The sequence below is a fragment of the Clarias gariepinus genome, chromosome 17 (assembly GCF_024256425.1).
Source record: "Clarias gariepinus isolate MV-2021 ecotype Netherlands chromosome 17, CGAR_prim_01v2, whole genome shotgun sequence".
Taxonomy (NCBI): domain Eukaryota; kingdom Metazoa; phylum Chordata; class Actinopteri; order Siluriformes; family Clariidae; genus Clarias; species Clarias gariepinus.
In genome coordinates this window covers 24,744,707-24,768,307 of record NC_071116.1, presented here as the reverse complement: position 1 = coordinate 24,768,307, position 23,601 = coordinate 24,744,707, and the positions used below count along the sequence as shown (strand labels likewise).

The 23,601-nt window shown below is 39.2% G+C and overlaps 1 protein-coding gene across 1 annotated transcript in view; it reads right to left on the bottom strand.

Annotated features, from left to right (window-relative positions):
• The window catches only part of LOC128545606 (adhesion G protein-coupled receptor F5-like), a 32,815-nt gene extending 16,417 nt beyond the window's left edge, over nt 1-16,398 (bottom strand). Inside the window, exons 1-4 of the mRNA XM_053516067.1 lie at nt 16,343-16,398; nt 15,252-15,312; nt 9,318-9,385; nt 6,570-8,770 (exon numbers count right to left, since the gene is read on the bottom strand). Of these exons, the coding sequence (XP_053372042.1) occupies nt 6,570-8,770; nt 9,318-9,385; nt 15,252-15,264 (2,282 nt within the window). The 5' untranslated portion in view covers nt 15,265-15,312; nt 16,343-16,398. The remainder of the gene's footprint in view (nt 1-6,569; nt 8,771-9,317; nt 9,386-15,251; nt 15,313-16,342) is intronic.
• Nucleotides 16,399-23,601: the final 7,203 nt, after the last annotated feature.

The window sequence follows — 23,601 nt, the reverse complement described above, 5'->3', positions numbered from 1 at the left end:
GGCGCTTCTCCCGCTATCGATGGCCGGCGCTAGTCCTCGCTAACGTAAAAATTTTCCAAAATGTCCTCGCAGCCTTTTCCTCTTCGGCAGCGGGGCTGCGAAGGCGAGCACAGTGCGGGAGTAAAGGTGCCGCAGGATCAAAGGGCGGAATTCCAGTGTCCTTGTTTAAAGTCCCTGGGGCGCGTCACATCGCCCCACTCACATGCCACTCTTCTATTCTCCACCGCATCATGTATTTCCTGGACCTCGGACAAAACTCTTTGCCTTGCTTTTATGATGCGGAACAAGCCCGAGATCATATTAACGTTAATTATCACCAGCCGGACTGAATAGGCGGCTTCGTCCCTTTGCCACCTATTCAGGGAGCCTACGGAGTGAGCGAGTAGCGATAGTAGATTTGGGCGCACGGCGTGACAGATCATTATAATTTTCTTTAGTAGTCATTAATTCCCTTGTTGCGTTGTACCACCGCTGGCAAAACCTTATGAAAAGTTAAACATTAAATGAATTTACAAAACTTTATGCGTGCGGTTAAGCGCTGATTCTACGTGTTAAAGTAAAGAGAAGGATCACGATGCTCAACATCACGGAGCCCAAACCCCATTTAAAGTAAATTAACAAATATTGTAAATAAATAACAATAGCCCACGTTTTAAAAAGCATTTTTATTTAGATTATAAAAAATAATTCTGCATTTGTTTTAGGTGTTCCAGCTGCCACTGTTCTTATGGCTCTGTCAGAGTCAATCATTCAGTAAGAGTAAATTTCCCTGTAAAACAGGTAAATCTGTATGAATAAATTGATATGAAGAGCTATTGATCAGAGACTTATGTAAACGACTCAGTTCAGATGTAAGTAAATGGAGAGAAAGTAAATGGCTGCGCTGTTTGGGGGAGGGACGTGCTAATGATTTGGTCTGCTGTGTGTGTGTGTGTGTGTGTGTGTGAGGTGTCGCGGTCTTACATACTCATGAAAAGTCGTGGATTAACAGTGAAACAGAGGCTCAGCTGAAAAATTTTAGGCACATCAGTCACTAAACCCCAAATAAAAGGTCTTTCTGAGTGTTATGATATAGTTGTAAAATAACAGATGTACAAACGGTGCACACTGGATACTAAACCTAAACCAGACACGACGATTAATAAACCAAGATAGCCCCCATACCCGTTAAAAAAAAATAAAAAATACCAAAGAATATTATTGTGTATGGACTGATTAAAACAATGCAATTTATGCTATCATAAGGAAAATCTCAAATTATTCCATTCCAATGATTAAAAAAGGTCACAATGTCAACTTTAGAATCTAAAATACAGAAGATTAAAATTACACAAATTTAAATCACTGAAAGTCTCGAGAAGAGCCTCAGATTCAAGAGGTTTTTAAAGTGGAGAGAGGTGCATTTCAGTTTCTCTGAATGTAAGAAAAGCTGATTCACACCTGGGGAGGGTAAATAATTTGCATTTGAATGTTGTCTGGCATTGTAAAACACACACAGCGACACTAAAAGACCAACAACCTAGGATTAATAGGAATAAGAGGCAGTGATTATACTGCATAAATATTATTTAGCACAACAAAATTCGTCAGCGCTCGGTAACACCTTGTGTACAAATGGGCGCTAATTAGGCTATAGGAAATTAAGGAGGAGGATTTTTATTTAGACTATAAAAAATTAACCTGCGTCTATTTTAGGCATGCCAGCTGCCACTTTTTAGTTAGAAGTTTTCAATACAAATCTTATAATGCCCACATGACATGACGGAATTAGACACGGCTGGTGAGCTATCCTTGCTAATGATCTCGGGCTTGCACTCCGCGCTATAAAATAATTGGGGTTTGTTGGGTTACAGTGGATTTTACTACGCAGTGTGATTGCGACGTCCATCTGCGCACTGCAGCTCCTGCCTCCGTCCGCTCGAGCTGACTTCAAGTAGGGATAACTGCAGGCTGGAGCAATAAGGTGTGCCGAAAGGTCGTTGCGTGCCGAAGGGTAGAGGGCATGTCAAAAGAAACTGGTGGGTGAATAGAGCTTTTGCGTTGGCCAATCAGCGTGCCGAAAGGTAGGGGGCGTGTCGAAAGGTAGGGGCGTGCCAAAAGGTTTCTCATTGGTGAATGAAGCTTCTGTGTTGGCCAATCAGCGTGCCGAAAGGAAGGGGGCGTGTCGAAAGCTTTCTCATTGGTGAAAGGAGTTTCTGCGTTGGCCAATCAGCAGTAATCCTATTTATATGTAAGTACCTTTATTTTAGTGCGGAGGAACATTGCGGCGATAAGGCTTAGTGTGTCATTTAATTATTCATTTTAATTGTTGTCGACAGACACATATTACTGTGAGACAAAACACGGACAGGTTTTCCCTCGAAGTAAGGGTTGGCAGTTTGTATCGGTGTCCGTTTTGCGCTACAGATGTTTTCAGGCCTCGTGAAATGTTTTAGGCCTCGTCATTTTATTCTGACCGAGAGTTTAAAGGATTCTGTTCCATGGACTGCTACTACAGCATAAATAGATGAATGAATGAGCAGATTGAGTGAACAGGTTGGGTGGAGTACACTCTTAAACGGAGCAGCTCTGCCTCTAAATAAAATGTTTTATTGGCTAAAATTGTGTCTGTTTACTGAATAAGTGCCACTTTAAAGGTTACTTAACTGTACCCATCCTCCTCTTTATTGTGGTGTTTTATGAACTATATTTGTCCTTATCAGGCAATGTCAAAGTCAACGTTGTCACAGTATATATATGTACAGTGCATACATATAGAGAATTGAAATTACATTTCTCTCAACCCTTGTTACAAATAACACCGAAAAAACTTAAATAAACCTAAAAAAAAAAAAAAACTTAAATAACACTGGAGAACTTGGAGAACAAGTTGTAATATTAATATTTTACAGGAAAAGAATGGAATTTTAATATAAAGGATTATGTTGGCTGCATTAAACGCATTAGAAAAAACAATAGCGTTTAATGCAAGCCCGGGATCATTAGCAAGGATAGCTCACCAGCTCACGTGCCTAATTCGCGGCCCCGCTCCTTTGCATATCTGAAGGGGAGTCCGCCTAACTAGTGAGCGAGGAGCGATATTGATTTGGGCGCACGCCGTGACAGGCTGAAAAAACTATTGTCCTCAAAAATGTAACAGATGAGGACTCTGATTAATGTGCAAAAACTATATGATAAAACTATATAAGACTACATATCTTTTATAAGACTTTTATTCAAGCGTACTCACAATAACGAAAAAACATTATGATTTTGTAAATGTTAGAAAGCAAATAAGGTGCGCTGTTCTGTATTGTTTTTGGTGAACTTGAGCGCATCAGAAATCGAAGTCCTGAGCCCAAACCTCATTTAAATTAAATTTAAAAATATTATAAGTAAAAAAACAATAACCCACGTTTAGAAAACGTTTATAAATTCTTTCCGACATGAGTTGGTTCGGTGTTATGCGCAGAGTGCCGGGAGATTTCCTGAAGCTGGGGTATTTTTTTTTAAGTAGACGCTATCTTTAATAACTGATGGAGGTTTTGAGCTGTATACACATGCATTCCTGCCTAAACAACTCTTAAAACTACACCCGTGACACAATAACAGTAATATTTCGAAAATTTTGCAGGCTGCCATTTGGAGAAATGAAAGATTAATGAATAAACCAGTTGTTGGGTCAAAATAACCCAACCAGGTGTTCATTTATAAATGACCCACTACATCTTATATGACCCAACATAAGTAACCCAACAATGTGTTTAAAGTACCTGAAATAACCCAGATCTTAAATAACAATAAACAGATACGGAGATACGCTATATAACAGTTTATACTTTGTACAAATCAATCAGCTAGTGAACTTGATCTAAACAACATTTAACCAATGTTTTTTTTTTTTTTTACTCATTATTGTACAGTACATATCAATAGCTCTGGTTCAATTTTTCATGTTTGTTGTGTAAAGTACTCATGTGGGAAATACCATCATTATTGTATTTACTGTGATGAGTGAAAATGTCACTTTGCGCCACCTGGCGGCCATTTTACGAATGACTTGTAAAACCAGTCAAAAAAAATGCAACTGATTTATTTTGGCCGCTGTCGTCTTTACACGGCGGTGAGCGCGACAGTAATAACCAATCCGATTGGGTAACCACTGTACTGTGTGTTCTTTCCAAATAGTTAAATCTTAGTTTTATCAGTACACAAAACATTTTGCCAATACTGCAGTGGAGTATCAATGTGCTCTTTCGCCAACTTTTGTTGTTCACCAATCTTCTTTTCAGTAAGCAGCGGCATCCTTTGTGGTGTCCTGCCATTGACACCCTACTTGTTCCATGTTTTATATACTGTAGACTCATGAACACAGATGTTCGCCTGTTTCAATGATGCCTTCAAATCCTTGGGTGTCACTCAGGTTTGTTTATTTACCTCTGAAATCTCTTTTTGGCTAGGCATGGCTTACATTAGCTTATTTTTCTTGGGCAGAGCTCAAAAAGTGTGAGTGGTTTTTAACCCATCAAAGTGTTTCTAGTCCACACCTACAAATGTATTTCCTTAACAAGACTCCAGGTATACTAACACCTGACTTCAATTAGCTTTTTTGAGGTCATTTAAGTATTCACATACCTTTTCCACTAGCACTATGAGGTTCTCAATGAAGATATGAAAGATCTTTTTTTTTGTGTTGTTAGGCAAAAGATCAGACCAAATTTTATGGCAAATTAATGCACGAAACCATGGAATTCTCTTTCTAAATGCCAGCAAGTCAAAAGAGTTGATAGTGGACTTAAGCACAAAGCAGGAGGGGAACTACCAGACCCCCATCATCAACAGGAGCCCTATGGAGAGAGTGGACAGCTTTAGATACCTTGGTGTTCACATCACGCAGGACCTGTCATGGTCCTGTCACATCAACACCATGGTGAAAAAGGCCCAGCAGCCTCAGAGACTTCAGACTGCCCTCCAGGGTGCTCAGGAATATCTACTCCTGCACCATAGAGAGCATCCTAATGGTAAACATTACGACCTGGTTTGGAAACAGCACCATGCAGGACAGATGTGCTCTACAGAGGGTGGTGTGATCAGCTGAGCGCATCATCCACATCGAGCTCCCTGACCTGCACTCAATCTACAGCAAGCATTGCTGGATCAAGGCCAGGAAGATCATGGAGGACCCTTAGTCACCCCAGCAATGGACTGTTTTCTCTGTTGAGGTCAGGAAAGCGATTCCACTCCCTGAAAACCGATACAGAAAGACTAAGGAGGAGCTTCTTCCTACAGGCAATACAGTCTCTTAATTATTACAGCACACCTTACTAATCCATTTGCATGTCCACACATATGTTTCTTGCACTCACTCTGGATATCTGGACATTCTTTGACACTAGTGGTCACTGCACACCTGCACATTCATGGATGTCCCTAATGCACAAAGTCACTTACATTTTTTTCAGGCATATTTGCACACCCCCTGGACATTTCTATTCATATACAACTTCCTTCCCATACATAAATTCCATAATTCTATGTACTGTGTATAATTGTGTATGTGGCAAATAAAGTTTGAATTTGAACTCTGAAAAATTAACATACTTTATCTTGCCACTGTACCTCTTACATAACCTAGAATTTTGTTTAAGGTCATTGTCCTGTGGGAAAACAAATGTGTGTTCTTACAATTTTGACTAAGTCACCAACAGTTTCACCAGCAAAGCACTCCCCACACCACCACACCTCCTGTGTCTGTTCACCTTTTCTATGTCTAACATGAGGCAGACATGACAGTTAAAACTAATTTCAAATTTGCACTCATCAGACCACGCAAGAGATTCTACTTGTTGTTCTTCCGGAAATAATGATATATTTGCCACAGTTTTGCCACAACTTTTGACCGGTAGTGTACAACTATATTATTAAAATAAGACTGATTTTGACGATTGGAAAGAGTGAGGATTAAAATCATACCTATAAATTGAGTAGATGTTGTTTCACTGGTTGTGGTTGTTGTTGTGTTTACTATAGTTATGTTGGTTGGGGTTGCAGGACTTGTTGTGTAATCAGTGGTTCTATCGGTTGGGGTTACAGGATTTATTGTGTTGACTGTGGTTCTGTCAGTTGGGGTTGCAGGATTTATTGTGTTGACTGTGGTACTGTCGGTTGTGGTTGCAGGAATTATTGTGTTGACTGTGGTACTGTCGGTTGGGGTTGCAGGATTTATTGTGTTTACTATGGTATTGCTGGTTGGGGTTGTAGGAGTTGTTGTGTTGTCTGTGGTTCTGTCAGTTGTGGTTGCAGGATTTATTGTGTTGACTGTGGTACTGTCGGTTGTGGTTGCAGGATTTATTGTGTTGACTGTGGTACTGTCGGTTGTGGTTGCAGGATTTATTGTGTTGACTGTGGTACTGTCGGTTCGGGTTGCAGGATTTATTGTGTTTACTATGGTATTGTTGGTTGGGGTTGTAGGAGTTGTTGTGTTGTCTGTGGTTCTGTCAGTTGTGGATGCAGGAATTAATGTGTTGACTGTGGTACTGTCGGTTGGGGTTGCAGGATTTATTGTGTTTACTATGGTATTGCTGGTTGGGGTTGTAGGAGTTGTTGTGTTTACTATGGTATTGTTGGTTGGGGTTGTAGGAGTTGTTGTGTTGTCTGTAGTTCTGTCAGTTGTGGTTGTAGGAGTTGTTGTGTTGTCTGTGGTTCTGTCAGTTGTGGATGCAGGAATTAATGTGTTGACCGAGGTTTTGTCGGTTGGGGTTGCAGGATTTGTTGTGTTGTCTGTGGTTCTGTCAGTTGTGGTTGCAGGATTTATTGTGTTGACTGTGGTACTGTCGGTTGTGGTTGCAGGATTTATTGTGTTGACTGTGGTACTGTCGGTTGGGGTTGTAGGAGTTGTTGTGTTGACTGTCGTTCTGTTGGTTGGAGTTGCAGGGTTTATTGTGTTGACTGTGGTTCTGTCGATTGGAGTTGTAGGAGTTAATGTGTAATCAGTGGTTCTGTTGGGTGGGGTTGTAGGAGTTGTTGTGTTGACTGTGGTTCTGTCAGTTGTGGATGTGGGAGTTATTGTGTTGACTGTGGTACTGTCAGTTGGGGTTGCAGGATTTATTGTGTTTACTATGGTATTGTTGGTTGGGGTTGTAGGAGTTGTTGTGTTGTCTGTGGTTCTGTCAGTTGTGGATGCAGGAATTGATGTGTTGACTGTGGTTTTGTCGGTTGTGGTTGCAGGATTTATTGTTTTGACTGTGGTTTTGTCGGTTGTGGTTGCAAGATTTATTGTGTTGACTGTGGTACTGTCAGTTGGGGTTGCAGGATTTATTGTGTTTACTATGGTATTGTTGGTTGGGGTTGTAGGAGTTGTTGTGTTGTCTGTGGTTCTGTCAGTTGTGGATGCAGGAATTAATGTGTTGACTGTGGTTTTGTCGGTTGGGGTTGCAGGATTTATTGTGTTGACTGTGGTACTGTCGGTTGTGGTTGCAGGATTTATTGTGTTGACTGTGGTACTGTCGGTTGTGGTTGCAGGATTTATTGTGTTGACTGTGGTACTGTCGGTTGGGGTTGTAGGAGTTGTTGTGTTGACTGTCGTTCTGTTGGTTGGAGTTGCAGGGTTTATTGTGTTGACTGTGGTTCTGTCGATTGGAGTTGTAGGAGTTAATGTGTAATCAGTGGTTCTGTTGGGTGGGGTTGTAGGAGCTGTTGTGTTGACTGTGGTTCTGTTGGTTGGGGTTGCAGGGTTTATTGTGTTGACTGTGGTTCTGTCGATTGGAGTTGTAGGAGTTATTGTGTTTACTATGGTATTGTTGGTTGGGGTTGTAGGAGTTGTTGTGTTGTCTGTGGTTCTGTCAGTTGTGGATGCAGGAATTGATGTGTTGACTGTGGTTTTGTCGGTTGTGGTTGCAGGATTTATTGTTTTGACTGTGGTTTTGTCGGTTGTGGTTGCAAGATTTATTGTGTTGACTGTGGTACTGTCAGTTGGGGTTGCAGGATTTATTGTGTTTACTATGGTATTGTTGGTTGGGGTTGTAGGAGTTGTTGTGTTGTCTGTGGTTCTGTCAGTTGTGGATGCAGGAATTAATGTGTTGACTGTGGTTTTGTCGGTTGGGGTTGCAGGATTTATTGTGTTGACTGTGGTACTGTCGGTTGTGGTTGCAGGATTTATTGTGTTGACTGTGGTACTGTCGGTTGTGGTTGCAGGATTTATTGTGTTGACTGTGGTACTGTCGGTTGGGGTTGTAGGAGTTGTTGTGTTGACTGTCGTTCTGTTGGTTGGAGTTGCAGGGTTTATTGTGTTGACTGTGGTTCTGTCGATTGGAGTTGTAGGAGTTAATGTGTAATCAGTGGTTCTGTTGGGTGGGGTTGTAGGAGTTGTTGTGTTGACTGTGGTTCTGTTGGTTGGGGTTGCAGGGTTTATTGTGTTGACTGTGGTTCTGTCGATTGGAGTTGTAGGAGTTATTGTGTCATTAGTGATTCTGTTGGTTGGTGTTGCAGGGGTTATTGTGTTGACTGTGGTTCTGTTGGTTGGGGTTGCAGGAGATGTTCTGTCATTGGGGGTTGCAGGATTAGTGTTGTCAGTAGTTCTGTCAGTTGGGGTTGCATGAGTTGTTGTGTAGTCAGTGGTTCTGTCAGTTGGGGTTGCAGGATTTATTGTGTTGACTGTGGTTCTGTTGGTTAAGGTTACAGGAGTTGTGTTGACTGTGGTTCTGTTGGTTAATGTTGTGTTGACCATAGTAGTTCTTGTTGGAGCAGTTGTTGTGTTGGCTGTAGTTCCAGTGGTTGTAGCAGTCACCACATTCTAACAAAAATTATTTTAAAGAAGGGTAAAGAAATAGGTAGAAATTTCAACATTTTCTAAAACATTACCTCTTAAGTCAGTCATCAGTTTATTTGTGACAATTAATTCAGTTTTTGTTTTTTGTTTTTTTTTACAAATTATAATATTTGAATATGCCTTGGTTTATATGTGCTTTGTTTAGTTACTATGCATGAAATTTCATAATTTGTCCTATCTCATGAGCGTTAGGATTATGAGTGGTTGGATTTACTGTATAAAATTATTGTAGTACATAGTTGCAAGTTCTAAATAAGATAATTCAGCCCAGATACCATTTTTATTCCCAAAATTACATTTTGTTCATGTTTATATATTTTTTTAAAGGTGTGAGCATCTATTTATTAGGAAAATAGATTACTATTAATTATTAGAAAATTAGGATACTCTTATCCTAAAGCAACAAAATAATATTAATTATATTATTAATATTGATTTAACATTTAGAAATCTTGCCGTCTAAATGTGCTGTAATTTCTTTCTTAATTGATTCATTTTTTAAAATCCTTACCTTGAAAGTTAATCTTTGTAAATGAATAGGCACAATAACAACAAATATCAGGAAAAATTCAGTTTTCCCTAAAAAAATATAGAAAAAAAATATTTAGACTTGCAAAACATTTTTAAATCAACTTATTAAATCCTGCTTGTTTAAGTAATTGAAAGAAACATACATACTACAAATAAACAAACAAACAAAAAATTAGTGACTAGACAGCTAGATACACTAGTGTTGATTTAACACATGCAGAGTTTATTTGGGTCCAGGTGGACTCATATACCAACTGCTTTGTGTTAATTCAACCCTCTAAGAGTTAATTCAACACTCTTAATTTGCTGTGTACAGTACCTAATGTTGACATTAAGCATTGGGCTATAAGTCCCTCATCGCAACAGTCTGAACATTATATAAATTAATTTTTATTGGTATTGAAGTGGTGGAAATAACTAAAAGGGATATTCTGTGTCCTCACTGACCAATTCCTAGTGAGATAAATGACAGTATAAAAAGCAGTATGTGAACTGTTTAAACAATACAGGCAGTCTCACAGATTCTATATAATACCCCCATTCCACTGAGCCGAATTTGCTCCCAAATCTACACCGATGCAAATTTGTTATGACCTCTGGAGAACTCGGTAAAAGATGAAAAATTTTGTCTGCCCCTCCAAACATTAACGCCTTAATAATGCCTTGGTTATCAATTCATAAGTGCCATTATCGAATCATTAATGATTTTTACGCTGATTTTTACCGCCTATTTTTCTTCTTGTTTTCTCCAGGTGACTGCATTCTCCAGCTATTTAGTTCAAATCGTTGCTTACGGCAGCTTTGCTAATGTAATGTGACTCATTGCTGCAGCGTCCGGAATGTATGGGTGGAACATGTTTAAGGGTGGTAGGTTTCATATATTGAATTATCCTTATTTAATGACATGTTATCTTCCTTGTCTTAGTAATGTTGCAGGGTGCCTACTGCGATGTATGTGTTCTAGCCTGAATTCCAGTATCCAGAACTACAGTACACTGCTGTTTTGTTTCTTGGCTTATTAATTTAATAATTTTGTTTCATATCACTTGGTTTTCTTTTTTTTACATTTTGTTTTCCTTTGCCTTCTTTGGTAGATGGTTTATTTTGGCCTCATCTGCCTCCAGATTATATGTCGAGAATATTGTGGCTGTATCTAATAGCTTTGCCATCTAATTGTTTATTTTCTTTTGCTGCGTGTGTACCTTAATCTGTATTTTCTTTTGCTTTATTAATTTTTTTTTTTAATGGCCGTTTCTGTGGTGATGTGAGTCCAACACAACAAGCAAAAACTGTGCAGTGTTGTTTAACTGAATATTGTGTGCGTGTGTGACTGTGTGCACTAAGTGTTTAATAATTGAAACGTATGCTTCTTTAGGAAGTTGAGATTAGTTGGCCAAAAACCTGTTAACACAGTTTTTGTGTGTGGTGTGTGTACTTCGAGAATCATCAGCAAAATGTTTCATTTTATTTGTTTTTAATAAAATCATTTTTACTTGTATTAACATGATACATTTCTGGTACCTTTGTCTTCTGCTCATTCATTAAGTAGAATCGAACCTCTGTGTTCTTCAGTAGTGTAATGTAATGTAATACCTGCGGGGTGCATAGTATTTCCCTGGGTGTAAAATAATTGAAAAATGATTGAAAAATAATTGAAAAATGAACTGAACTGGTACTGACCAAAGCCAATTTTAATTTGGGAGACATTGGGAGTGATCGTTTCTGTTCAGTGGAATGGAGACCTTAATAAATATCTCCAGTAGTACTTCTTGGCTATGTTCAGCCATTATCATGTATAAATAAATGCCTCCATGGTACATACTGTAGGAAACAGAGCACAAGTCCTTACACAAACCAAGTTTCGTGCAAACTCACCCACATATGCACAATATATTCCCTCCCCCCAAAAAAATGTATTCTTAGTTTGCATAATATTTATTTCAGACAGATGTCTCCTTTTACATTTAGGCATTTGGCATACACTTTTATCCAGAGCAACTTACAAAAGTGCTTAGGTTTCCATCATTGGACAGATCCTTACACTGGGTTCCTAAGTTACTAGCTAAGTAGCAAACACTGTTGGGAAGTTCTTTTTTTTTTTTTTTACCCAAGTACTGAAGAAACAGATATGTCTTAAGTTGTCATTTAAAGATTGCCAGATACTCAGCTGTAAGGACATCTAAAACCAGTTCATTCCACCACCTAGGTGCTAGAACAGAAAAGAGGCTAGATACATCTCTTCCTCGACCCCTGAGAGATGGTGAGACCAGCCGAGCAGAGCTGGAGGATCGGAGGGAGTGTGGTGCGATGCGTGGTGAGATTAGAGCTGAGAGGTAAGTGGGTGCTGTGCTGTTTTTAGCAGTGTAGGCAAGCATCAGGGTTTGAACATTTCATTTGTGATGATGCAGGTCTCGCAAGGGACAGACTTGTGAGGTGACACACTGCACTGTTCTGAACAGGCAAACCCATGAGGTCACCCATATGCGCAGTTACTAGGTGATGTTTCCACTCTCAGTCAAAGAAGAAAAATTTAATAAGACAAAAGCCCTTAGAAGGGGTACATGCATAAAACCAGATGTGTTAAAAAAAACACGTCCCCACAGAAGATGTTTCGTAAATAAAGCTACATTGTGCAAACAATGCATTATTTCTCCTGTGTATAAGGACATTTTAGAAAAAAAGCTAATGTAGGACTTTATTTAATGATCACGTCTTGGCAAATGAATTCATGCTGCTCCTGGATAGACTTGTCTCTGTCATGTAAATGCAAGGTGTACGTACGTGCAGCAAATTCTTTGTTTAGTCTAGTGTACATGGCCATTAAAGCCTGATTCTTATTGTGCTCTTTATCCCGATAATCTGTTCATTGCTTTATTTTGCACCCTCACTGGATACCATATTTCACATTTTATTCCAAACTCCAAGATAATTTATTCCATTGCACAGATTAAAACTTTTATTTGACCATATGTTTACACCACCCCTCTGTATGAGCTTCGTTCCTCCTAACCTTGTAAATGAATTACAGGCAGAACGTTCATATATTCTGAACACCTGTGCATAAGGAGCAATGTGTTAAGGAAGTAGTCACCAAGCAAGAAAGATAAATATTAACCAAGTACAGCATCAAGATAATCAGAATTTAAACACGGAGCAGAATTTATGTTATCAATCACGTGATGAAAGTGCTACTGTGGCTGCTGTTGCATGCTGATATTCCTAGTATGTAGTTTTACTTCATGTACCCAGGTGACCTGAAATGTCATAGTTCTCCACTGACAACATCAGAAACACTGAAAGTCAACATATTCCCCATATCCAGAGCAATTGAACTGATTGAACTAAACAATCTATTGTGAAACCAAAATTTATCTGAGGTGGTGAAGTCACGTGGAGTTGCAACACCAACCCTACCTTACAGTACACACTCTAAGCAGCAGCACTCAATCAATTGCTATTATTAAAACCACAATTTTTTTGTCCATGTACACACACACACACACACACACACACACACACACACACACAAAGCAGCAGCCCTCATTTAATTGCTATTATTAAAACCACAATTTTTTTGTCCATGTACACACACACACACTAAGCAGCAGCACTCAATCAATTGCTATTATTAAAACCACAATTTGTTTGTCCATGTTATTGTTGTCCATGTATATGTTAAAATATTTAATAAAATTTTTTTTTTTAAATGTGATTAAAATTTTTTACTTGACAGGACAACTGTTCCAAAACATTATTACCTTTTGTCCAGTTTGAAGGGAATGTTCATTTGTACCCATATCTGAGTAAAATAAACAGACAAATTTGTCTGATTACAAAAATTTAAATGATCCAAACAGGTATTTACAGCTGGCAGACCTTTTAACCAGCAATTTACATTTGGAAGGAAGTTATTTAAGTTATTTAAAACAGAAATAATCTGAGTTATCCTTTAAGAAAACAGACAACCAACAAAGGAGATCATATTTAACTCGCTTGTCAGGATACCTGTCCCAGAAAGGCAAATATTAATTAAGTACAGTATCAAGATAATTAGAATTTAGACGGGAAGCAGGATGTGCTTTATCAATTGTGATGTAAGCGCTACTGTGGCAGTTGCATGTGAAGCATGCCGATATTCGTGTTTCCTGGATTCACCCCTTGAACCAGGTCACCTCAAATTTTGTAGTGCTCTCCACCATCATCATAAAAAGCCACCACAAGCTTCAGTGTTTCTTGGTATAGAAGTCTGAATCCATGTATAGATGAACACAGTTTTTCAGAAAGTATATATAAATACTTTACATGTCAAGTAAAACATTTTAAGCTTTTTTTGCTTCAATTTTGATAACTACGGCTAAGTAGTAACTGGTATAACATGGTGGTATAACTGGTATAAAAGAACTAAGATCAATCAAAAACTGATTTAATATTGTCCAAAGTGGGCCAGTGGTAAAATACACCATCATCTGAAGATCGCAGTTTCAATCCCTGGGTGATGCCCTAGCCTCTCGCAGCCAAGGTCCTAGAGAGAGCTAATTGGCCGAGCCAGCGGGCTGGGATGTGAGGCACTTAGTGCTCTTACATTAAAAATCGAAAGTCGAGTATAGAAAAATTTTATGATACGGCCAATCAGGGGCATTTGTGATCTCACTGAAAGGGAAGGAGCAGATAGCACTGTCCTCCAAATGTGTTACGCTGCCCCCAACGGTGCGTCAGCAAGCAGTTCAAAAAGATGGGGTCAGTTAGTGACACGTGGTTTAGAGGAAACACCTGATAGACTTTGGCTCTCCTGTCTAAGTGGTCATAGTAGCCTTAAGTAAGGAGCCCCTAGTGATGGGGAGGAATTAGACATGATTAACTTAGGGAGAAAATCAGGGACAAATGAAGTGCTCTACAGTCTCCTGGTAGACGGCTGCATTGCATGGACTTAATAAAACACAGTGGACCAACACAAGTAAATGACATGGAATCCAAAATTATCAAAAAATTGTGAAAACTTCACACTGGATTTAAAGCGGTTTGGACTATGTGCCTGTCCACTCCTTTTTCAGACTCTGCAAACTTCATTTCCAAATTAAATGCAAGATTTACTTTAATTCGAAAAGATTACTTTGGACTACTGAGTTTTTTTTGTTTTTTTTTTGGCTGGGTAAGGTGTTTTTGATGTTATCTCTGATTCATGAGTGTCTTCATACTAGGAATGCAAGAGTTAGTCCATTTCCTGGTGTCTGTAACTGGGGGCTTTTGATGCACTTTCTCTTTCAATTTCTTCGGCAAATCGGCATGGCAATCGCTTTTCCCTTCCAGTCAATTTTCCATGACTATGTTTCAGAACTTGGCACTGTGCAAACAGCCAATCTTTTTAGCGATGATCTTCTGTGGCTTACCCTTCTTTTGGAGTTTGTAGATGATCATGTTCTGAAAACTGTTAGGTCAGCAGTTTTTCTATGATTATTGTTGTTTTTGCTAAACTAGATCAAGAGATTCACAGTATTTATATCGTATGAATAGCAATATACTTAAAATAAAATATTATATTATTTTAAGTCACTGGAGGGTTTTTATTCATGGGTATTTGTACTTGTAGAAAAAAAAGTTGTAAGGCTTTTAAATTTAGCTTTTTGTTTGTTGCCTCTAAATTAGTTTTAAAATACGACTAATTAACTATGGTTCTTGTAATACACTATAATTACTGATTTGATATTTCAGCAAGAGTGATTAGAAAGAAAACATTTAATTAAAAAAAAAGCAGAATGTAATTTTATTGCTATCAGTGAGTTAAATATTAGAACCAAAAATTTATCGGCAATGTTTCATATACTCGAACAAGCAAATTTGAATCTAAATGATTCCTTGTAGGACAACATTATTGGAAACAATTAAAATTGTTGCGTTATACAAAAGTATAACTTACCTTTATTAGCCATGATACTCTAGACAGATTTTAAACTTCAACTGGTACCACCTCAGTTTCTCTACATACAAATAAATGAGTTATTTGGTACAATCAGAAGAAATCAATCTGTGGTTAGCTAAGTTCAATAGACTATTTTCCGACTGTGCAAAAGGTTAAAGAGTCATGTTGTGGCAAATTTCAATATCACAGTACTTAATATTACTCCTTATGCATTTCTTAAGTGTGTGTTTTAATCCCATGTATACATGCAATTCGTTAATGTTTTTTTCTTATTCTGTGTCACTGTGTACAGTATGTGATAAAAGCTAATCTAATCTAACACTCTGTATTACTTTATGTAAGGAATGTTATCTCTGTGTACTGTATGTGTGAATCAAAGGGTAGAAGAAGAACATCAAACCAGGTGTGTCTCTCTCTAAAAGGTTCTCCCCTAAGGTCGCATCTTGTCCTTTAGAAATATAATTTTTAGGCCATTATTGTTAAGTTCTTATGGACACAGAGTTGTTAAGGGTATTTAAACTCATGTCTTTGCTTCTTTAGATGCTTGACCCAAATGCATTAATTTGTGAATAAACCTATTTTAGTCTTGTTGCCCACTCCTGGAAGTGTATTTTGTTCTCAGTTATGCATCTTATGCATTACATTTTGAATTATATTATGCTTGCATAATTTAACTCGTATACAGGGTTGCAGGGGCCTGAAGCCGATCACAGGAGACTTGGGGCATGAGGCCATTGCATGCCAATCCATGCAAGATTTTACTGCATTGTTTATTTCTTTATACTTTGATTACACACATCTACGATTTGTCCTTAACTTCTTGTCGCTAACATTTCTTTATGAACAACTACTGTTAAAGAGTATATAAAATTACATTTAAAAAATACTGCCCTGACTCATAATTCTGGTCAAAGTAATTTGGAAATAAATAAATGTAATAAACACTATATGTAATACTTATAGAGTTGAGGGATACCAAATGCAATATATTACCTTAGAAATAGAATATTGATTAATAATTAAAGACAAATGTAAGCAAATAATTGTAATTAAAAAGTACAGTAAAGAGAATGTAATATTAACTTTACCATGAAAATGTAGTTTTGGATCTTGTACCTTGGCTCCAGCTAGCCCACGTTTAGTGCTCTAACCACAAGGAGGTTTGCCTTTTGAAGATTTTATAGCTTAACAAAAAGATGGCTTATCATTAACTTGCTGTTATCCATCCAAGTCATACAGATGGATAAGGGTGGCAGGTACATCCTGACTATTACACACATATAGAGTTTTATCCAACTGTTTTTTTTTTTTTTTTTAATTATAAAAACAATTCAGTGACTTGCAAAAGTATTCATATACCTTGATCTTTTCCATATTTTGGCATGTTACAACCACAAATGTAAATGTTTTCTATTGGAATTTTATTAGGAACTATAAAACCAACACAAAGTGGCACATACTTGTGAAGTAGAAGGGGAAAAAATACATATAAAAATGTTCAATGTTTTTTGTTTCATGATTCTAGAACAATAAAGAAGATTTCCAAACTATGAAATATCACTCATGACATAGGGAATTAAGCAACAACAACAGTCAATGTTATTTTGACACGGAAGTCAGTCTTTCTGGAATAGTTCTTGCAAGAACAGTATTGTCAAGTGCATTTGCAAAACTTATCAAGCACCATAATGAAACTGTCTCTCATAAATGGTCATCCCTTAAAAGCAAGACCAAAACTTACCTCTGCTGCAGAGGAGAAATTTATTTCGAGTTACCAGCCTCAGGAAATTACCAATTAACAAACAGCACCTCAGATTAGAGCGTTGTGAAGCCTTTACAGAGCATAATTAGCAGACACATCCCAATATCAACTGTTCAAAGGAGATTATGGCTTTTTGGAAAAGAAAGAAATAAAAATCAGGAAACACCTTAAAATTGGAGATAGAGGTTTGTTTAAACTTTTGACTGGTATATATACAGAGTCAGACAATAAAATTATACAAACTTCAGGAAAGGAAAAATAATATGATGAATATTATATTAATATTAATATCATAATATTATAATGTATAGCAAAAAATGTAGTATTTAAATAATTTTACAAGTTTTTCTTTACCTAAAGTGTGTATACATCTTTCACTGACTCTGTATATAAAGTAGGTTACCTTTGTGCAGCCTATCTGGTTAAAAGTAACAAACATTTGCATTGAGAGTTTTGTGTTTGAACAAAAACTATGTAAATTAAATAAAACAGAGGATCTAATCCAAATAATTGGTTTGTTGTAATGTTTAGTGAAACAAATGGCAACTGCAACAAAATCCAGTTCGAAATTGAAGCATCATGAAGACAGACAAATAACTAAAATGGAATTCAAGACACAAAGTAAAAAAACAAAAAAAGAAGCAAACATCATTATTGTAAACAAAGACAAATTCCCTCTCAAAAATCATGGCTCATAATTTCATAGCACATAACAAATCCTCAACCCTTCGACGGGTGGTGCGTTGGTGTCCAGGTAAGATGGTGGAGTGTTCCCAGAGGTGGCCATGACAGTAAATATTTAAACAGACTGTGTGTAATGTGGCACATAAAGCTGGCAAGTTGCTCCAATTACAACTTCTCAGTAACAGTGGTTGTTTGTCCTAGTGACTCATTTATCTATACATCTATTTAACTATTCACTTTTGGCATACAGTATATCTTTATAGGACCAGTCTGAAAAGAGGATGTTACTCATAAAACAGGACCATGTTAAAATATTTAGTATTAATATTTAGTCAAAAAATAAATAAAGGAAGAGAAAGTCGTAAATGGCTCATACACTCACTTACTCTCACTATACTGCTTATCCTGCAAAGAGTCGCAGGAGGCCGGGAGACTATGACAGGGAACTTGGGGCACTAGGTGGGATATACTGTATCCTGGACAGAGTGCCAAACCATCGTAGGGCACACACTCACATGCTCATATTGGGAATTCAGAAATGCCAATTAGCCTAATCTACTTGTCTTTTTACTCTGGAAAGAAACGAGAGTACCCTGAGAAAAGCCTGATATCTACACTTAGTGCATTAAAATTTCAAGTAAAGGATTAATGTCTTTCTATATCCCATGAAAGAATACTCTAAAACAATTATACAATTGATATAATTATATATTATTTATACATTATACACATAAGGTACTTTTTTTTTTAATAATTAAGGATGCCTAAGGAGCAATTAGGGAGACAAATGAAATGTATCTGCTATGAGCGTCAATCATTTTATTAACATTTTAGATCAATGTTTTAAGATAATTTAAATAAATGTCTGTTAGATTTTACTGTTTATTTTCCTGGACTTATATAAGAACACAGAACAGGTCTATAAAGATCTCTGGTAGATTTTGTCTATGGGAATAGGCAGAAACTGAAAGGTCAGTTACCTGCCGTGATGTCAATTTCAGTAATATTGACATTATTAATTATAAAGGGTACACTGAGAATCTCCAAAAGGGCCCACAGTTGATTCAGAACTGTTTCATCTACTGCATTAAACTCAATCTGAATAGTGAAAAGAAAATCCATATAATAAAATATAATATAGTCCTGTAGGCAACATAAAAAAAATACTGGAACATTGGTAAAAGCCTGCACATCTACTAGTTATTACTGTAGTTTTACCTTGGGGTCGATTGGGGTGACATGAGAAGTCACCTACAAAGAAATCTGTCATTTTAAAAAGGACTGGTGAATACAGTTTATTTTTTTCACACATGTAAAAATGTATTTAATGTAGCTTTAAAAATGCTGACACGTTGGTGTAAGAGAAGAGGATGCAGAGGATAGGGATAGATGGAGGCAAATGATTCGCTGTGGCGACCCCTGAAAGGGAACAGCCGAACGACAAAGAAGAAGATATAGCATGTAGATGTTAAGGTACTGTATTTTTCTATTCCGCCCTACACTGCAACTACAACTAGATAAATGTTGATTAAATTACTATTGCATTTAAAGCAAGCAGCGGCGCAGTCCTGGGGATCACACGCGATCTGGTAGATATGCACGAGACGGCGTCTCCCCTCTTTCCTCTTGCGCTCTCGCCTGATCGTGAAAATTTTCCGTCCACTTCTCAAGCGCAATTCAGCGCTTTTTGTAAATGGGCAGGAGAGACATCCTCTCTCGCGTCCGTGGAGATGGAAATAGAAACAAAAAGCATCTCAGAGCGCTCCTCTAGTGACAACAGAGCATATGAGGAGTTACTCGAAGTAGTAATGCGTGCGGTCGAAACTGAACAACAGGTTTCTGTCAGGTGGCCAGGGGGCGGAGCCTCAACGACACCCTCTCTTCTTCTATTAGTGACCTCCACGTCGAGTTAACTTGCTCATGAGCAAGCCATATTTATCCCGTTTTTTCGTGCCATCGACTTCGATTTATTTGGATATCGTTGATGCGGAAGCGTGGGGTTATACAATGATGCCCCAGATAAAAGAGACGGTTGTGGGCTATCTCTCTCCTGGGACATCATCCTCCCTAAAAAAGCAAATACTTCCCTCCAAGCTGTGCAGACTTTTATCTTCCCTGGCGGGTAAAGCTTTTCAGGCAGCAGGTCATTGGCGGGGCCATTGATAATAGGGCGTTTTGGGAATTACGCCGAGCCGCAGACCTGGTTCTTCGTGCAACCAACAGACGGCCCATGCTATTCTATGGCTGCGATGGTGTCTGCGGAGAGGCACCTGTGGTTAAATCTCTTGGGCATCAAGAATAAGGATCGTGCATTCCTGCTTCCTGCATTTCATCTCGCCTTCCGGGCTTTTGGCGACGCTTTTAATTTCGTCACCACTAGGTTTCGGGAGGCGAAATTATATGAGCAAGCCTTCGGGAAATTTCTTCTTCCGCTGTGCACAAGAGTCGGCCACCCAGCCCCGACAAGGTCTGACTCTCGCGAGGCGGAAATTGCAGAAGGAGAGTGTGATGAGCCGGGTGGCTCCATTCGGGGAGGGGCGTGTAGAATTTCTTTAGAGGATGAAGTGTTCTCCCTGGCACCCCCAGGAGGTCGGTGTTCATGCTCCGCCACCACTGGTGTTTCGGACAACATTGGTCTCCAACAAAATGTTAGTTCTTTTGTCTTTTCCCGCCATGTTTCAGGATGTCGTACATCTAACACCCCCCCGTCTAACCAAGCCGCCAAGACTTCTGCCTCTTTCGGAGAAACTGGCAGTGTGGAAGCTACTGCAGCGTGGAAGATACTGCCTAGAATATCTTCTAGGGTAATAAGCACTGTAGAGAGAGGTTACGCGCCAGGGGCTTCGTACCCTTTTTATGTGATTCAGACCCCGGTTTCTGAAACTGGATCCCACTCTAGGTCCGTCTTGTCATCGCAAGATGCTAACGACAGACGCTTCTCTCACGGGCTGGGGTGCTGTCTTAAATGGCCGTCCAGCCCAAGTGAGCTGGAGATCTGCTCCCGGGAGTCCTGGCGAGGGTCCATCAACAGGGTTTGCCCCTCTTACTGATAGCACTCCGTTGGCCGACCAGAGTGTGGTTCTCGGATCTAATATTTCTCCTCGATGGCTCGCCGTAGGTGATTCCAGTGAGGAGGGATTTTCTGACTCAGGCGCAGGGGACAAAATTTAATCCCTGGCCCAAGCTCTGGAACCTTCACGTCTGGCCCCTAAGGGGGCCAATTAAGAGATGCTGGTCTTTCAGCCAGTGTAATCAAAACTTATTTAAGTGCTAGTGCTCCCTCCACTAAAAGAACTTATGCCCTCAAATGGAGTGTATTTGAAAGTTGGTACATGGCACAACATGTAGACCTTGTCCACCGCCAAATTGTTTCAGGCTGCGTACGTAGGCACTATTTCGGCTTGTCATGTTCTGACCAACAGGGTTCCTGTGGGAAAGCACCCTTTAGTTGCCCGTTTTATTCATGGAGCTTAACGGTTGAGGCCGCCCACCAGAATGACGGTCCCTTCTTAGGGCTTAGCTATTATGCTAGAAAGTCTGAACAACACCCATTTCAACCACTATAGTCAGCGCCCGCCAGGCTTCTGACTCTTAAGATGAAAGAATTGGAGATCTGCAAGCTTTGTCAGTCTCCCCATCCTGCCTAGACTTTGCCCCTGGGCTAGTCAAAGCTATTCTGCATCCTCACTCAAACTATCTTCCCAAAGTTCCATTCTCAACCATGCACCCAGTTGTTCTTGAAGTATTCTGTCCTTTGCCTTTTACAGCTCCGGAGCAGGAAAGACTTTACTTACTCGGTCCAGCACGTGCTCTTCAGATTTATGTCCACCGCACTAGCCAGTGGTGTAAGTCAGAGCAGCTTTTCATATGCTACGGGGACCGCAACCAGGGGGCACTGTCACATTGGCTGAGAGATGCTATTGCCCTAGCCTACTGTACGAGGCGCATGGTCACACTTCGCCTCTAGGAATCGGGGCTCATTTGACCAGGGGGATTAGCTCATCTATTGCGCTGGCAAGAGGAGTTCCCTTGCAGCAAATGTGTGATGCGGCAGGTTGGTCCTCTCCGCACACATTAGTTAGATTTTATAGTTTGGATGTTAATGCTACTCCAGGCTCACAGGTCCTTGAGTCAGACTCCCAGAGCTAGGTCTGAGATGTCCTTGGCTATTGTGCGCACACGCAAAACAACCCTGGGTCAGGGTTAGGGTTAGGGGAGGGTCAGGTTGTGACAGCAGAGACCTTACTGTACTCATTCCATAAAAATTCCTTCTGAACTCATTATGTATGCCAGAAAAGAGATTTGGCATACGTGAAATTCACAGTTTCACATATAGCTAATTATTCATTAGCCTTTTGAGTGAAGTACAAGAGCTTCAAAAGAAGGGGAGTAGATGAGAATGTCACCAATATAAGCAATGACAGACTTGCCCAGCATATCATAGAACCCCATCAATTTGACACTGGAAGACAGATGGTGAATAGGACAGCCCATAAGACATGACACAGTACTCATAGTGGCCTGACGTGGTGCTGAATGCAGCCTTCCATTCATCACCCTCTGATTCTGATAGGATTATAAGCACTCCTTAGGTCTAACTTAGTAAAAATTTTGGCAGAGCGTAATACTTCTAGGAAGCAGAGACTAAGGCCTTGTTCACATGGGCGTTAAAATCGAGTGTTTTTGGCGTTAGTAGCGTCCGGTGAGCGTGGATGAAGCGCCGAGGGCTTTCTACACATAGGAGTCAATGAGAGTGTTCACATGAGCTTTGGTGACGTGTGCTTGTCCGGCTGTGCGTTTATACGGCGTTAAAAAAACGTTGCATGCAGCTTTTTCTTGCTGTTCAAATCCCAACGAATGCAAGGAAAACGCTTCTAGTCTGTTTTCTCCGTTCATTTTATGCTTCGGAGAACCGGATATATCCCATGATCCTACATCCTATACATAGGGAAATGCAGAAAAAAAGCAAAAATAAAATGCTTAAAAAATAAAACTTGCGCGGAAATTTTAGCATTTCTTCATAAACCACAAAAAACTTCCTTTAATCTGACGTTGTGCAGTCAGAGGGTGAACCCAGTAATGGCGGCGATTTTTTCTCTCCCCATGTTGTCGTATTATTATTATTATTTTTAATATATTATATAGAAATATTATAATTTAATTAGAATTTTTAAAACAAGAAGATTCATGTGCAATAAAGCAAATTTGTCCACATTAAAAGGAGGCACCTTAAATAAAACAACAAGGGCTTTTCAGTCCCCGACACTGCCTCCACAGGTTAACACACAAACTACAATTTGGGCTGCAGGCTGGCGTTAGACAGAGCCAAACGAACGCCAATGTAGAAGTAAATCAAACACAACTACAAAACGCAACATAAACGTTTAGGACGTTCAGAGCGCGTTCGTTTATCCAAAAATTTAACGCCAGGGTGAACAAGGCCTAATAGTAGTTGATAATTATACTTGACTGCTACTTGGTTTAAACCCTGATACTCGATACATGGCGGTAAATCACCTCCTTTTCTCTCCACAAAAGATTTTAAGGGTCGTAAATAGTCTTGTTGCTATGCATATATTCGTTCATGGCCTGTTGTTCAATGATGGAGAGTGGGTAAATGCGATTGTGGGGTGTATTGATGGCAGGTAACAACTTTATGGCACAGTCATTTGGATGGTGTGGAGGTAACCCACTATCCCTGACTTTGCTAAATACCTCACAAAGGCATACTTTAATTGTATGATATCTCTCGGCTTTAAATTATGGTAAATTGAAAATGGTAAACCTGGTGTTTAAATCTTTGAATGGTCTAGCTCCTTCTTATTTTTTTGAGCTGTTGTTTATGTATACTCCAGCCAGAACCATGAGATCCAGCACTCAGCTCATTTTAACCACTCCAAG